Source organism: Triticum aestivum, chromosome 1A (assembly GCF_018294505.1).
Source record: "Triticum aestivum cultivar Chinese Spring chromosome 1A, IWGSC CS RefSeq v2.1, whole genome shotgun sequence".
Classification (NCBI taxonomy): Eukaryota; Viridiplantae; Streptophyta; class Magnoliopsida; order Poales; family Poaceae; genus Triticum; species Triticum aestivum.
In genome coordinates, this window is record NC_057794.1 from 75,143,936 (window position 1) to 75,158,506 (window position 14,571).

Here is a 14,571-nt window from a genome sequence, read left to right on the forward strand (position 1 = left end):
GGCGGCGGCGCGCGAGCGGGAAGGCGTTGCGCGGCGGCGGCAGTGGTGGGGAGCGGCGGCGGCGACGGCGCATGCAGGGAGGCACGGCACGGCAGTGGCGGCGGTGGGGAGCGGCGGCGGCGGCGCGCACGGGGAGGAGCTGCACGACGGCGGCGGGGGAGGGGGGGAGCGGCGCCGGCGCACAAGGAAGCGCTGCGCGGCGGTTTTGTGAGGAGGTGGTAGCGGCTGCAGTGAGAAGGCACGGCGGCTGAGGAAAGCGGCAGATGCACGCGGCGACAGAAAAAGGCAGCAGCGCGGGTGGAAGAGTGATGGGGCGACGCGCGGGTTATGAGAGCGCTGCGGCTGGCTAGCGACGGCTGCTGCGGACGCGAGGCAGCGATGCGATGGAAAAGCAAGAGCGGCGGCGTGCGATGGAAAACTAGCTAGCGATGGAAAGCTAGCTAGCCAATGGTCAACGCGGTCGCGGCGTGACGAGCGGAGAACTGGCACGGGGCACGCAGGGTGCAGAAGCAAGGATGGGGTGCAGCGGCGGCAGCGGCGGCGGCGCAGGGAGGCGCGGCGGCTGACCCTAGTGTTAGACCGGAAAGGATGATATCATGTAGACAGATGATTTGCAATGCAATGATTGATTGGGGTGCTGATACACGCATATATAATACAAAGGAAGGCTTCTATCTTAACTATACAAGTTTAGGAGGTGGGCCACAATTCCAATATACATACAGTACAAAATATATACTCAACAACATCTAACCTAGACACCGCGAGCAAGAGAAAGGAGAGATGTCAACCTGGCCACCAACATCACCCGGGTTCTTTCGCCTCCGTCGGCTGCTCCAGCAGCGCGAAGGGAGGGGAACTCCGTGATCTTGTCCCACGTCCATCTAGCAGTCTAGGTTTTCTTAATTAGGGTCTTTAGTTGTCCATGGCTTTAGTTCTAACGATGGCGATGGCGACGGAGAATAAGGTTCCTCCCGATCCTTCTCGAATACGAGGGATCTTACTGTTGTTGGTGTTTGATCTGGGAATATAGTGTCCGCGTTGTCTGGATTCTTTCATGTTTGGGGAGGGGGTGCTTTGTGTGTATTGTTCATGGCACTGGGATGAAGACGTGGAGTTTAGTTGTGGCAACGAGCATGGCTCATCACTTGTGTAGTTGTGTTTTCGACAGATCTTGTTGGACTGGTTGGTTTTGGTCTCTAGTGGATCTTCTTGGATCCGATGAACACTCATAATCTTTGGAGTATTTGCAGACCCTTCTCAACTTTTTTTATCCGGAGCGATGACTTTCTATGCAGCCAGCAGCGTTTTCTGGTCTACATCCCGACTTCCCGGACAATGCATCTATGAGCCTTTGGGTTTAAACAAGTGTGCTCCGTCGGGGGGACATAGTTGGCAACGAGCTTTGCACATTGTGTGGCGCTAGTAGATGCGAAGAAGACTTGGGACACCCGAAGATTTGAATGTATTTCATTTTTCTACAAGTGTGTGTTTTTAGGACATGTGATACTTAGCACTCCGTTCATAATTTTTAATAGTCATTTTTTAGCTTTATTAGAAAAAATACCAACATGCAAAACACAAAAATAAATAAATAAATTAAAATACGTTTTATGATTAGGTTTAACCAATTTAATTTATGGATATCGATATATTTCACTATAAATTTGATTAAAGTTTGAAAATGTTTAATTTTTTGAAAAACTAATACTCTCTCGCTCCTTTACAGTCTGCATTATAAATGGGCTGGTTTGACCCGGCCCGGCCCGGCCTGGGTTATAGGGGCCAGGCACGCTAAGTACACGGGTCATGCTGGGTTGGCACGCGTGTTGTCCTTCCTGGTGCGAACACGGTCCCCTCTTACACAGGTCGGCACGGGCGACCCGTTTAGCCTGCTGGTCCGCGTAGAATTCAGCCTATAGAGCTGATGTGGACCTATATTCAGCCTATCAGGATGTATAAATAAAATAAAATAAAGTAACAACTAAACGGGCCGTGTTGTGCCTGCACTCGTGCCCACCTCACGGCCCTAGGCGCGCCACATACCAGCACGGCCTGATTATAAAGTGTCGGGCCAGGCCCACAACGGGCCAGGCACACGGGCTATTGGGCCGGCACGCTAGGTTTGTTTTTATGTACTACTAAAAAAAACCTTGCCTAAAACCTTCCCTAAAAAAAACTCCTACCTAAAACCCTTTTTCCTAGAAAAGGGCAAAAAGGTCAACCCGCCGGCTACTGCTGCTGCGAACCAGACAGGCTTTTTCCCACCCCCACGGCTGGCGGCTCGCTTGCATCACACCCGAGCCGCCTCCCAAAAGCGCCGCAAATCCGTCCCAGCAGTGCGGCGTCCATGGCTGCCGCGGCGGCTGCTGCAGGGGACTCCGGCGAGCGGCTGCTGCAGGGGACTCCGGCGAGCGGCTGCTGCTCCACCTCGAGCTCGCCTTCCTCGCCCTGGAGCCCCCCGCCTGCGTCCTCACCCTCGCCAGGTACATCCCACACTAATCCCTTGTAGGTAGCACATCCTACTAGCACTATCAAACTTCCAGCCCCACCTATGCGTTAGAGGGCGTTAGTAATCAGAGCCTCGATTGGCGATTGCCGCTGCTGGTTTAGGGGCTTGCTGCTCCTAATTCGGCCGTTTTGGCGCATGCGCCATGCTCTGCCTCTGTGCAGTAGCCTAGTAGTAGTAGAGGTAAGATTACACGGCAAACACATGCAACAGTGTGGGTTGATTCTCAGGAGAATGCATGTCAGAAAGCTTTTCTGGCATGTCTTTTGTCGATTTCTTTTTAATCTCTTCTTACTACTGTTTTTATGCTTTTTCTTCTGTAACACTAACATGTAGTTGTATGGTTTCGGGGTTCTACCGAAATACTAGCTTTCTAGAACACGGTTTCCAGCACCTGTTAAATTTCACACAAAGATATGAAAATGCGTCGACCGATTCATATGGATGTAAATGTACTAATAAGTTCAAATGAGACATAGTACTTAATTTTTTTCCTTTTTGATTTTTTTTAGAAAATCACGGTGATATTTATTTACTTCTATATTTGGTTTATGCAGAAAGGCTGGTGGAGGTTCTGTCACGCCACACGTTCAAATTTTTATTTTGGAGAACTGTATTGGCACTAATGTAAAACGCCTTTCACTATTACATACCACAAAACTTATGCACTAAAATAACCATGATATACATTAAAAATTTATATGAAAAAAGTAGAATTGAAATTTAATTCAGTTGAGGCTGCACTACAGTGATGCGCTGTAATAGTTTTTTTTTTGTTATTGGTCAGTTTTTCTTCCTGTTGCTAGTCTAAAGCATTGTGTACTCACACAGGTAGGGGGAGGTCCAGACTGTACATATGTAAAAACTATTCTTAAAAAGGTTATAGCTGAGGTGGAATCATCATCAGATATTGTGATTGATGAACTCTATGAGGAATTTGGCCGTTGTATGTCGTCAAGAGCGGTATGTGGACCTCATTGTGTAGTGCATCTCAATAATCGAGTATTGACATGACATACTGAAGTAGTCCATTTTGCGGTTTGTGCGCAGAATAACTCAGAGCTTAGTATGGCCAAGATCTATAAGGAGATATCTTTTCTTTCTCCTGCATGTAAGTTATTAATTTTTAACATTCCAAAGTTGCACAGGTAATTAATTATAACAGTTTAGTAATAAATTTGTTTATGTAGATGACAACGTATCCTCGAATCCAGTAAGCTTGGTTGCTCGACTATTATGTTCTACTAACATGCTCGAAGGGGATACAGGGTACGATGGCTCTAAATACTGAAATTCATGTATTCACTGTTACGCTACTTTCATATTATATGATTTATTCATGTCAGTGGGCATTTTATTCTTCCAGGTGCTGTCTTTGGCCATCAAGTTTATTCTTATCTGAGTTCATTCTTTCATTCCCACACCTTTTCGCCAAAAAATGCTGCTTTGAGGTAAAATTGTTGTAGTTTTGACTTTGAATAAGATTTACATTAAAAAATAATTAAACTCAAGCATATTTATGGAACAATGTAAATTTATTCACTGATATGCATATTATGGAGAGGATTAGCAAGTTAAGGCCGTGAGCTCTTGCCCTTTGTAGATAATTACTCCCTCCTTTCCAAATATTTGTCTTTCTAGAGATTTCAACAAGCGACTACATACGGAACAAAATGAGTGAATCTACACTCTAAAATATGTCTATATACATCCGTATGTGGTAGTCCATTTGAAATCTCTAAAAAGACAAATATTTAGGAACAGAGGGAGTACTATCAAAGCTCGATTTGCACATTTTTAAGTATGTTTTCTTGCATCCAAGTATTGTTGTATTAAGTGTGCTTGTGGCTGTGTACGTGTTGTTACTGCCTTTTGCACCCCCCCCCCCACCCACCCAAAAAAACAAATTTGAACATGTGTTAGTCAGTTGCATCTTCAACAAGTCAATCCTTTTATTGCTTCCATGTTTTTGTTCAGTTTTTGCTTGAGCAATTAGATAGGCTGCAGTGGGGGCTTTTCGTTGTTAAATTTAGCATATTTTTATATGCCTGAAATAGTGACATACTTAGACGTTCGGCCATAAAAAAAAACTAAAGAATGAGTGCTATTGACAAATTTAATATGTGATTGTTTTTCTTATGTTTCCATGATAAGCAGCTAGGTTCTGGTGTTGGTTTGGTTGGTGTATGTCTTAACCATGTTGGTGCTTCCAAGGTATGATCCTATAATGACAGTCTTCGTTCAAGTAAATGGTTATTTTTCTGCAAAACATGGTCGTCATAAAAATTTCTTGTCTTTCCCGATGAAAAGGGTGAAGTAAATATACTAACATAATTAATCCTTCAAATTTAAATTTCACAACAATTTGATAACCTAAGCTATGGGTGATTTATGCCATGAACTATCCATGCAACAAAGTTCATAAACTTCTTCCAAGGTGAAACACTGATAGGAAAAGCAACACATGTAATACAAAATGTGTGTGATTATGCAGGTTATTCTTACTGATGGTGATGCATCTACACTAACAAACATGAAGGCAAACATGGAAATGAATAACTTATACATTGAGGATTTTCAACTAGTAAAAGAAAGCAAGAATAAGGTTTGTTCGATTTCTTAAGTTAATATCAGATTGGTCTCAGTACATTTCTGTTTGTAAATATAATATGATTTTAGCATTCCGGTTGGTGTAGCATATAGATAGCGCTACCTCAGATACATTTGGTAGATAATGTATGCATGATTATATGCATAATGTCTTCTGTTAATCAAGAGGAGTGGCACCATTATCCCGCTTGGTGGTACTTACCCACAAGACCACAGCTTTGGATGAATGCTTTTTTGCCTAAACTTTAATCTTACTATAACCCTGGCATGTAGGTAGAGTGCAAATATCTTTCCTGGGAAGAAGCGTGTGAAAGCGATTTAAGAGACTACCAGAGAGACATAGTGTGAGTATTGTATATTCTTTTTGTGTTGTTATCCTTTGATTATTATTATTATTTTGTTAAGCCGTTGGTTTCTAAAACTAATTTCAAACTTAAGCACTACTCTAAGAACCTTATTGCGTCTGTTAGAGAATGAGTACCCTACTTCCGAAGTGGATAACAGCACATTTTCCTGCTGTTCATGCTTCTGCGTATCATTTACCCTCTGTCTCTTGCCAGTCTTGGTGCAGACATTATATACAACCCGTCCTGCGTGCCCCACCTGGTACGAGTACTTTGTATGCTACTTAGAGGTGATGATGGACGACGTGAAAGTGTCAATGCGGCAACCAACGGAGAAATTGGTGACGAAGTATCTGGGACCACTGCAGCCGGAGGTCCTGTGGCCTATATCGCCACGGTTATTCGGAATGCAGACACTTTCAATTGCTTTGCCAAGGCGGCTGCTGATGCCAAGTTGTCTGTTGTCGACATTACCAGCAGCGCGGCCGTCCAGTTTTCTTCCTTACATGATCTCATATGATAGATCGAGCGTGCAACTTCTTAAGATTACACTATTATCGTAAGTTGCTGGTGAGTGCAGCTCCTGTCATTCTGTTTTGATGTTGCTACTGAAACGTTTATTGCAGAGACATCAATCTTATCGGAATATCAGTCGTTCGTATCAAGTCTGTCCTAAAGTGTTTCCTCTGTGTTCTTTTGTGCTTTGTGTCCATATTCTCGATAAATCGCCGCATTATGTGCATATATACTAGCTATACAGGAAAAGTACTTGAGAAGCATCTATTGCTTTATTGATGATCACTCTTGTTTTTCCACATCGAAATTACTATTTGACTTCCATCCCTTTGTTTGTTGCTAAGCCACCGTCGCATTTGTGGCCTGGCCTGGCATGGGCTTGCCCTGCAGGAAGTACTGAAACAGTACGAGCGCTTGCCGCGGTCGGTGCAGAGGAACCTCGTGGCCCGCGCCTCTGACGGAGACCAGCGTAAGACCCTTGTACACCTGGCTCCAACCGCCAACCTAGTCAACAAATCCATCACACAAACACTAGTTAATTATGTGTGTGACATGTACTAGTAGTTAATAACACAAACTAATGTGACATCTAAATGTTTGCTGGCATGTTGCATGCAGGAGTGTAATCCAATCTCCATTCGGCCATGCGAATCAAATTAACCGAGCTAAGAAAATGATAGGAGAAGGTAGATAATGTTTTCATGTGTCCTGTCATGTAAGTCTATTTGCATGCCAGCCAGAGCATCTCAATGATTCTATTGATGTTACTGCTTTGCAAAAGAGTTGAGTGGGACGATGCTGACCTCCTGGTCGTCATACCAAGGGTACCAACTGGTGGTAGTTGGAAGACCCAGAGCGCCGATGGAGTACCTCGTTGCTGTCAAGGGGACTACCGCATCCGTGTCCCCGCTGCGAAATAAACACGACAACATCAATGTCAATGCCTACGGAAGGTAAGTGAAATGTGCGACCGGCAGCGGCTGATAGATCAACAACAACGCTCAGCTCCCTTGTCTTTCTAAATGGAAACACATGTCCCGTGGGCATCTTCTTTGCATGACAGCAACCTAGCAAGTTGCAAACTTGAGAGCTGCGGACGCGAATTATGTCAGGAAAAGTGATGCCCGGGGTCCAGTTGGATCCTGATTTTGAGCTGACGGGTCAACAGGGGAATGTAATGCATAAATGTGGATAATTCATCTCTACTAGGTGTTAATTCGGATGGGTGACTTCTGAGTGAGTGAGTTCATTAAGTCAAAGCAGTGCATTATCTGCGGTTTCTCTTGTTAACTGGCTGATGATGTCTGATGACTCATCAGTGATGTACATCAGTGCACCTGTTGTCATTCAGTACTGTTTTTTTTCTTCAAAAAGTAGGTAGGTACGTTTTTTCTTCTGAAAAGGAGGTTTAGCACAATATGTGTTATTAACAACGCCAAATTTATATGGAAAAATTATCAACGTCCACAACAACCAATCAATTCAATTAGAATCATCATAGAGCATATGAACGTCATGTATAAAATGGAAGACAACAAAATGTCCAAAAATTCAAGACAAATCTAATCATTGATTCAGATGCATCATGTATAACCCGATGCATACGCGAATGGCATGGGATGTCAACCGATATATTCCTGATGAAGTATCCGCAAATTTCGTCAGAAAGAGGGGTTTACCCTAGCGAAACAGTTGATAAGAGAGCACCGGAGCAAATGTGTAGTATTAATAATAGTAATAATATAATTTATTTACTACCTCCGTTCCGAATTACTTGCCGCACGTATGGATGTATCTAGATGTATTTTAGTTCTAGATACATCTATTTCTGTGACGAGTAATTTGGAACGGAGGGAGTAGTTAAGAAATGCTGGAATGCATTGCTAAACTGAAGCAGGGATGATCTGACCTGAAGACCCAAATCCTTAGGCCAGCTGCAATAAGCTCCCTGTAAATGGGAAGCATGGACCTCGGAGCATCATGCCAGTGGGTATTAATGGTGTCGCTGCACGTCGACCACGTGTAGTTCATAGCGCCGGTGACGTTGGCGTGGAGGGCTGTCTGCACGTCCCGCCGGTTGTAGTACGCCGTCGAGTACCGCTCCGTGCACGGGTCGTACGATCCGGTCAGCCATGGCTGCAGCATATATAAGCACGGCGTTTCGTCACCTCAAAAAGCAGCATGGGGGACAGCGACGCACGCACGCACGGAGTCTGGGTCGGGATGCTCACGTAGCGCCCTCTGGACCGCCGTTGCTGGCTCAAGGAGGAGGAGGAGGAGGAGGACGACGAGGTGATGTTGCAGACGGGCGTGTAGAGGCTGTACATGTCGATGTTGCCCTGCTCCGCCGTGGCGACGTCCGTGGCGGCGTCGCACGCCGGCGAGGGGTGGATGAAGGAGTCGTGGAGGCAGGCCTCCCTGAGGCGTTGGTAGGTGTCGTCGGAGACGAGCCCGTGGTTCCACCAGAACTCGAAGGTGCCCACGTAGTCGTGGTAGTCGTCGATGAGGCCGTTGCCGACCATGAAGCCCTTGAAGTTGATGGCCGGGTTGCTCGTCCGGTGGACCAGCTGCGACAGCTCCGGGACGTAGTGCCCCGCGTAGCTCTCGCCGGCGATGTAGACGTCGCGGTACTTGTAGTGCGGGAACCTCTCGAGCCACTTCGCCAGGAAGGCGTACGAGTCGTGCGCCGTCCTGTTGTCGCCGGAGGTGTAGATGTCGGAGGTGGTGTTGGTGTAGGAGAACCCCACGCCGGCCGGCGAGTCCAGGAACAGCACGTTGGCCACTGCAGGTTGTTCACAATTCATTCCCCGCCATTAGAAGCGCGGCAGATAAAACAGTGAGCTGCCGTCGATCAAGCAATAGCGACTGGGCACCTACCTTTGTTCCAGCGGTGCTCGTTGAGGACGAGACCGGCGCCGCGGGGCGTGACGCGGAACGCGCCGAGCTCCTCCGACGCGCCGTACGCGACGGAGGAGCAGCCGGGGCCGCCGTTGAGCCACAGCACGAGCGGCGCCGGCTGGACGTCCTCCGGCGCCTCCTGCAGCAGATAGAACAGCGCCCGTCCGGCGCCCTCGTCCACCGTGATGTACCCGGAGTACATGTCGAAGTCCACCGCCGGCTGCCCGGGCAGCCGGGCTATGCGGTCCGCGGCATGGCCGCTCGGTTCCACGGCGGCAGCTGGCCGGAGGAGGCACGCCAACGCCGCCAGGAGCACCGCCACCGCGGCCACAGCTGGGGGGAGACGACCGGTCATAGTTCTCATCATGCTTACTGAAGAAACTGTGGTACAGTCGCTTGCTTGCTTGCAGAGAAGCGGGAATACGGTGGGAATAAATAGAGGGTTTGATTGACGTCGTTGTTTGGTTTGGACCGCACGCTTTGCTGAAGTTATCTTCTTTTTTTCCTTTTGATGATTGATTGATTTCAGTTTTATCGAGCTAGCGTGACCGCGACGGAGAAAGAAATTAAGGGGAGGATTGTGACATTGTCAATTCGGTTTCCAGACGGTCAGAGGAAAGGGACAATGGAGGATAAGAAACCGCATGGGTTGCCTGGAAGCAAATTCTGGGCAGCTTGTGATTTCGTTTCTAATCATGGGCATGATTGGCGCGTGTAAGATGATATGGGTTTATATGAATATTAGATGCTGGTGATTTTCCATGCGGGGATTTAAAAGACTGGTTTTGGATGGGTTGTGTATGAAAGAAAGGATACGAAATCAAAAGGCTGGTGTCTTTTAATGTAAGAATGTTTCATTATGCATTGTGAGTGGGCACAGAGTATCAGCGTAACTACCACGGAAACAATAGATTAAGGGAAGGATTGTGACATTGTCATTTCGGTCACAAAGACGGTCGAGGGAAAGGACATGGAAGATAAGAAACTGTATCGATTGCCTGAAAGCAATTATATAGGGCTAATAGTGCGTTTCTAATCTTTCTCTTCTACTTTCGTTTCTAATCCTTGGCATGATGGCACGTGAAAAATGACATGGATTTGCATAACCGCTAGTGATTTCCCCGTGCATTGCTATGCGAATTTAAAGAGTAATCTTAGATGAATTACGCATGAAGGAAATTGGTATAAAATTAGAAACTACTCCCTCCGTTCCAAATTACTCGTCACCACAGTTGCAACAATTAAATTGAGGCATACAACCTTTAATAGTAAGTAAATAAATAATCTTCAAGGCACGACATATGTCTAGTAACAAAAAATAGACATGTTTAATGTGGTCAGCATGAGCTGCAAATTAGTGTTAGGCAATGGCATGTTAAATAGTAACTTCATTAATTTGCAGTATTGAACAAAACTTTTGGCGGTTGAAACTTTCTAACTAATCATCCCAAGGTTGCTATGTCAATAGACCATCAAAATGATGTCATCGAGAAAAAATATAACAAGAAATACAAAGTATATTGATCATTAGCTTAATTAACGTTCAGAACAGGCAAAATCTATCTTCCATATACACTGAGCTGCCAGCAAAATTCTGTACAATTTACAAAGTTGCGCATTTTCTATGAGGCCCTCATGAATCATGAAGGTATTTGGCACTTAGTCCTACAGTACTGTACTCCTGAACCAAAAGGTGAATCGAGGTGCGTCAAGTTACAGCAGTGTAGGAACAGCTCATGCAAACCTCAAAGCAGTGATTGCCAGGAGACTTACGGCCCTGAAGAGAATATCGTTCATGCTTCTTTGTATCTTCACGGCAACCTCATCCTCCAACTTTGTGTCAACCGGGCCTCTGAATACACTGGTGATTGTGTCCCGCAATCCATTTACCGCATGGGAGAGCCAGAAGAGCCCAAACCCAACGCCTGTGTGCAGAAGACGGGTGGCGGCAAAAGGAGTCCTCCCGCCGATAGCAACCTTGCACACGACCGACAGAAGAACAGCCAGGCCAGTTCCAGCAATGCCAATTGAGCACTGTGTCAACAGTTCAGTGATCTCAGGGCCTGCTTTCTTCAGTGAGAGAATTGTCGAGCTGCTTCTGTCCTTGTCCAAAAGGATTGAGAAAAAAGCTTCGCTGGCATGGAAATAATTGTTCTGATACATGTCACGTTCATTGATGGTTTTTCCTTTCTGTTTCTTCTTCGATGGAGATTTTGCTTTCACATTTGCATTGCTGAGTATCATAACAGAATCATATTAACATGTGCACATGACCTTGGATACCGTATAAACAAAAGGTGCAATTCGCAATTTGCCATATCACAGTATATAAATTTCAACATGAAATAATTTCCATGTGCATACTCAGGCAATTCAGTAAGGTTCACCTTCCAAGTTCCAAGGAATTGGTCCATGCAATGGTTATCCCGGTAAAATAAATTAGACAGCTGGGTTACCAAACTATCCATTGTGATACTACTGGTATAGCGACCATGCTATTTGGTATATAACGCAAAACTCACCAGTACATCAAGGTGTATATTTTAAAGTGGATATTCAAACAACGATGGCTTTGTTTCAAATGGTATTTTCTGTTTTCATAGGAAAATCTTAATACAAAATGCTAATTCTTTCTTTTGCACTTTGTGGGTGCATATGGGTCAAGGACTCCGCATTTAGATGCAACTAACATGTCACAATCGGAATTTGGAAGGAATACAAAAATTGTCACACTATATGCCTAACCTATGGTGCAAGTGATTACCAAAGTAGTAAACATCAGGGAGGTATATGCTGTGGTAACCAGCAGGTCAAAGAATAAACATAGCAGCATCAGAGCTAGGCATGGAAGTTACCATAATTGAGTACACCATGAGAACAACAACATAATGAAGTAATACATAACCAAAGAAAGATGCACTACCTTTTTGGAGCATCAACTGCGGTGCTTGCTGATTTTGAATTGGATTGACTACTATTTCGGCCCCTTTTCCTGTTGTGCAAAAAAAACAAAATTCTATATCATGTAACTGACAGAAATAAAAATGGTATGCATCCTGATAGAAATGTTATTTGTTAGGATATAAATTATTAACCATAATATTTTGAAGGGGTACAGAAATCAGAAACAATGGATAATTACTTCTAAACAAATCGTTGTCAGGCAGAAGTGCAGCCTCTAGATCCAAGGGTAATATAATACTCGAGAGATAATTTTAACATTGCATGCATTCAGTAGTTTCTACTTCTGTATGGCTATAGTAAATCCCTCTTCTACGATAAGTACATAATAGAGACAGTTTCCTAGTTCAAAAAGATAACATATGTGGCATGCATCCTGCTGAGCAGGAATGATTCCAAATGTCCAGTTACCCACGTGCCAGCATGTGCAGCTGACTAGGAATGATTTAAATACGACAATGTCATGCAAACCGGACGTAACTAATGGGCCAGCTGCAGCAAGTTCACACAGGATACATATGCTATACCAAGTTATACCAACTCTATAACTTTCGCTCAGTAATTGAATACGCCAATAATGACAAAATAAAATGATAAGGAGTCCATTCCCTTATACGAGAGTGGGGACTATGCATAACATAAACCTTAGTGAATGAGTGAATAAGATGAGGAAAAGGGTTCACATGGAGCATGATGCTTCCAATTATTACCTGTCGAAGTATGGAACTAAATATGCAGCCTTGCAACCACTTGCTTCTCGTTTAGGTACATTGAACTCTAAGAAAACCGAAAGTAAGTCTCTCATCTCGTCTCCACTGCCAGTGAAGATGACCCGGCCATTTTCATCTATAGCAAGGGCACCTTGGGACTGAGCAAATTCCAAAAGTGGATCAGGGATGATAAGTTGATTTTCTGATAGATACTGCAGAGGCTCCTCCAATCCAAACTCATAGATGGATAACTTGTCATCAGGGATGATAAGTTGATTTTTTGCTAGATACTGCAGAGGCTCCTCCAATCCAAACTCATAGACAGATAACTTATCATCAGAGAAATATGGTTGACCACCCATATTAGCTGATAGCATCTGATGTCCCGTAAATTCAGTAAGCAAAGAGGCATCAAGTTCTTTGACATCAGAACCTGACATTAGAAACTTTAGGATTTTCTCTTGCCTTGCACACTGCTCAGCAATCCCAAGGCTAAGTCGAACCGAATCGGGGTGGGAATCTGTTACAAATAAATAAACAGGAGCCATCAGAGATTGAAACGCATGTAAAACTTGACTTTTACGGTGGATAAACTATGAACCAAAGGATAAACCACTTAGCGAAAGTTCATAATTAACCTTGGCCAGAACTATGTGTATTATAGTGCCACAAACAGCCAACCTACTTGAAAAAGGCAGTGCGAGTCCAATAGACAACGTTTCACTTGCTACACAGACACAGCAATTGAAGTGTAAAGGAATGTTTTTGTGCCACTTTTGTAGACGACGCGAAAAAAAAGGTAGTATCAGTTTTGTAGACCACAAGCTAAGGCTCATGCAGCATGCTTCTTGTTGAATGCAGTGCAACTTCAGTCGACAATCTTCTGCGTGCAGCACAGAACAAAGCAGTCGACGTGTACAGGTTTCTTTTTTTTGGTCACTTTTTAAAACCTCGAGCCACGGCTCATGCATCGTGCTTCTCGCTTCTTTAAGTTCACAATCAGGTACCTTTAATTATTGCTGCGTTCAGTAAATCAGAATATAGTTGCTGTTTACAGCAGAAAAACAGGTTCTCTTGGAAAGAGAGTGCACTGCCTAACTGTAAGTGCTACTGTCACGATTTGACGCCCGGGTGTAACCTCTAATGAGGCAAACGTTAAGCTCATGAGCCACATAGGCTCTGAAGCCGTCTGGTGCAGCATCCAATGATCAAACGAGGCAAAATATAGCAGCATGCAGCATCATATTCAGGAGACAGGGCCAGCCAGGCCGTAACGGGTTTGTCTGGATTGCGAACCTTGCACGTCGATGAGCGCGGCGCTGTCGAAGGTCTGGTAGGCAGCGGCGGCAGCCTGGCCGATCCCGGGGACCATCATCTGCAGGGGCTGCTGCGCCTGGTAGGCGCCCTCGAGGAGGTGCTGCTGCGGGGAGAGCTGCACGGCGGCGCTTCTCCCCGCGTCCTGCTGGGACCTCTTCCCCTGGAACGGCAGGACGCCATGGAGCTCCTACACAAGTACACAACCACGTCATCATCCCGTCACGTACGGCGGCAAATCGGACGCGAGCAGAGGCTGACGCAGGCGGTCCGTAGAGGCTGGGCGCGCGCGAGGGAGCGTACCTTGGAGGGCGCGAGGATGACGGGGGAGGCGGAGGCGGAGGCGAGGAGGGAGAGGTCGCCAACCATCGCTCGCGAGGAGCGGATAGAGAGGGCGAGAAGAAACTCTCAACGAGAAGGGAGGTGGTGGGGGGAGGGGAGGGCGGGGGATAAATCGGCGGAGTTACCGATGGAAGGGGCGGCGTGGAGGCGCGGAGGCCCCGGGAAAATGACCGGCGATTTTGCCCGGCGCGGCGTCGGGAGGGGTAATCGAGGGGGATTTTCTCGGGGTTGGTCGGCCGTGGCTGTGGTTGGGTGGGTGAGGTGAGGTGGCCTCCCTTGCCCTTGTGGCGGAGGAGGAAGGTTCGCGAAGCGGACGGGAGTGCGGGGCACGGGAGGCGGAGACCGCGGGTGGCTTGTGGGCTGTGGG

At 45.9% G+C, this 14,571-nt stretch overlaps 2 protein-coding genes and 1 pseudogene across 2 annotated transcripts; 1 reads left to right on the forward strand and 2 right to left on the reverse strand.

Moving 5' to 3' along the window:
* The first annotated feature begins 2,255 nt into the window (after window positions 1-2,255).
* On the forward strand, window positions 2,256-7,182 carry LOC123190859 (putative uncharacterized protein DDB_G0277003; annotated as a pseudogene).
* LOC100037540 (serine carboxypeptidase 2-like) lies at window positions 5,679-9,394 on the reverse strand. The gene is made up of 5 exons (NM_001405073.1): window positions 8,857-9,394; window positions 8,211-8,761; window positions 7,889-8,115; window positions 6,783-6,888; window positions 5,679-6,483 (listed from the first exon to the last, which is right to left on the reverse strand). Exons 1-5 carry the CDS (start codon window positions 9,242-9,244, stop codon window positions 6,319-6,321), a joined length of 1,437 nt encoding a protein of 478 aa, NP_001392002.1. The 5' UTR covers window positions 9,245-9,394; the 3' UTR covers window positions 5,679-6,318.
* Window positions 9,395-10,353: 959 nt separating this feature from the next.
* LOC125146376 (uncharacterized) lies at window positions 10,354-14,307 on the reverse strand. The gene is made up of 5 exons (NM_001405074.1): window positions 14,166-14,307; window positions 13,845-14,052; window positions 12,549-13,068; window positions 11,801-11,869; window positions 10,354-11,110 (listed from the first exon to the last, which is right to left on the reverse strand). The coding sequence occupies exons 1-5, from the start codon at window positions 14,229-14,231 to the stop codon at window positions 10,612-10,614; spliced, it is 1,362 nt and encodes a 453-aa protein (NP_001392003.1). The 5' UTR covers window positions 14,232-14,307; the 3' UTR covers window positions 10,354-10,611.
* Window positions 14,308-14,571: the final 264 nt, after the last annotated feature.

Excerpts from the sequence above, each read along its gene's own strand:
- LOC100037540 (NM_001405073.1), bottom strand. The coding sequence starts at position 9,244 with ATGATGAGAACTATGACCGGTCGTCTCCCCCCAGCTGTGGCCGCGGTG. Across the intron at positions 8,762-8,856 it reads CGAGCACCGCTGGAACAAAG|TGGCCAACGTGCTGTTCCTG; the intron begins GTAGGTGCCCAG and ends AACAACCTGCAG. Across the intron at positions 8,116-8,210 it reads GGCGGTCCAGAGGGCGCTAC|CCATGGCTGACCGGATCGTA; the intron begins GTGAGCATCCCG and ends TATATGCTGCAG.
- LOC125146376 (NM_001405074.1), bottom strand. The coding sequence starts at position 14,231 with ATGGTTGGCGACCTCTCCCTCCTCGCCTCCGCCTCCGCCTCCCCCGTC. Across the intron at positions 14,053-14,165 it reads TCATCCTCGCGCCCTCCAAG|GAGCTCCATGGCGTCCTGCC; the intron begins GTACGCTCCCTC and ends GTACTTGTGTAG. Across the intron at positions 11,111-11,800 it reads GCAGTTGATGCTCCAAAAAG|CAATGCAAATGTGAAAGCAA; the intron begins GTAGTGCATCTT and ends TATGATACTCAG.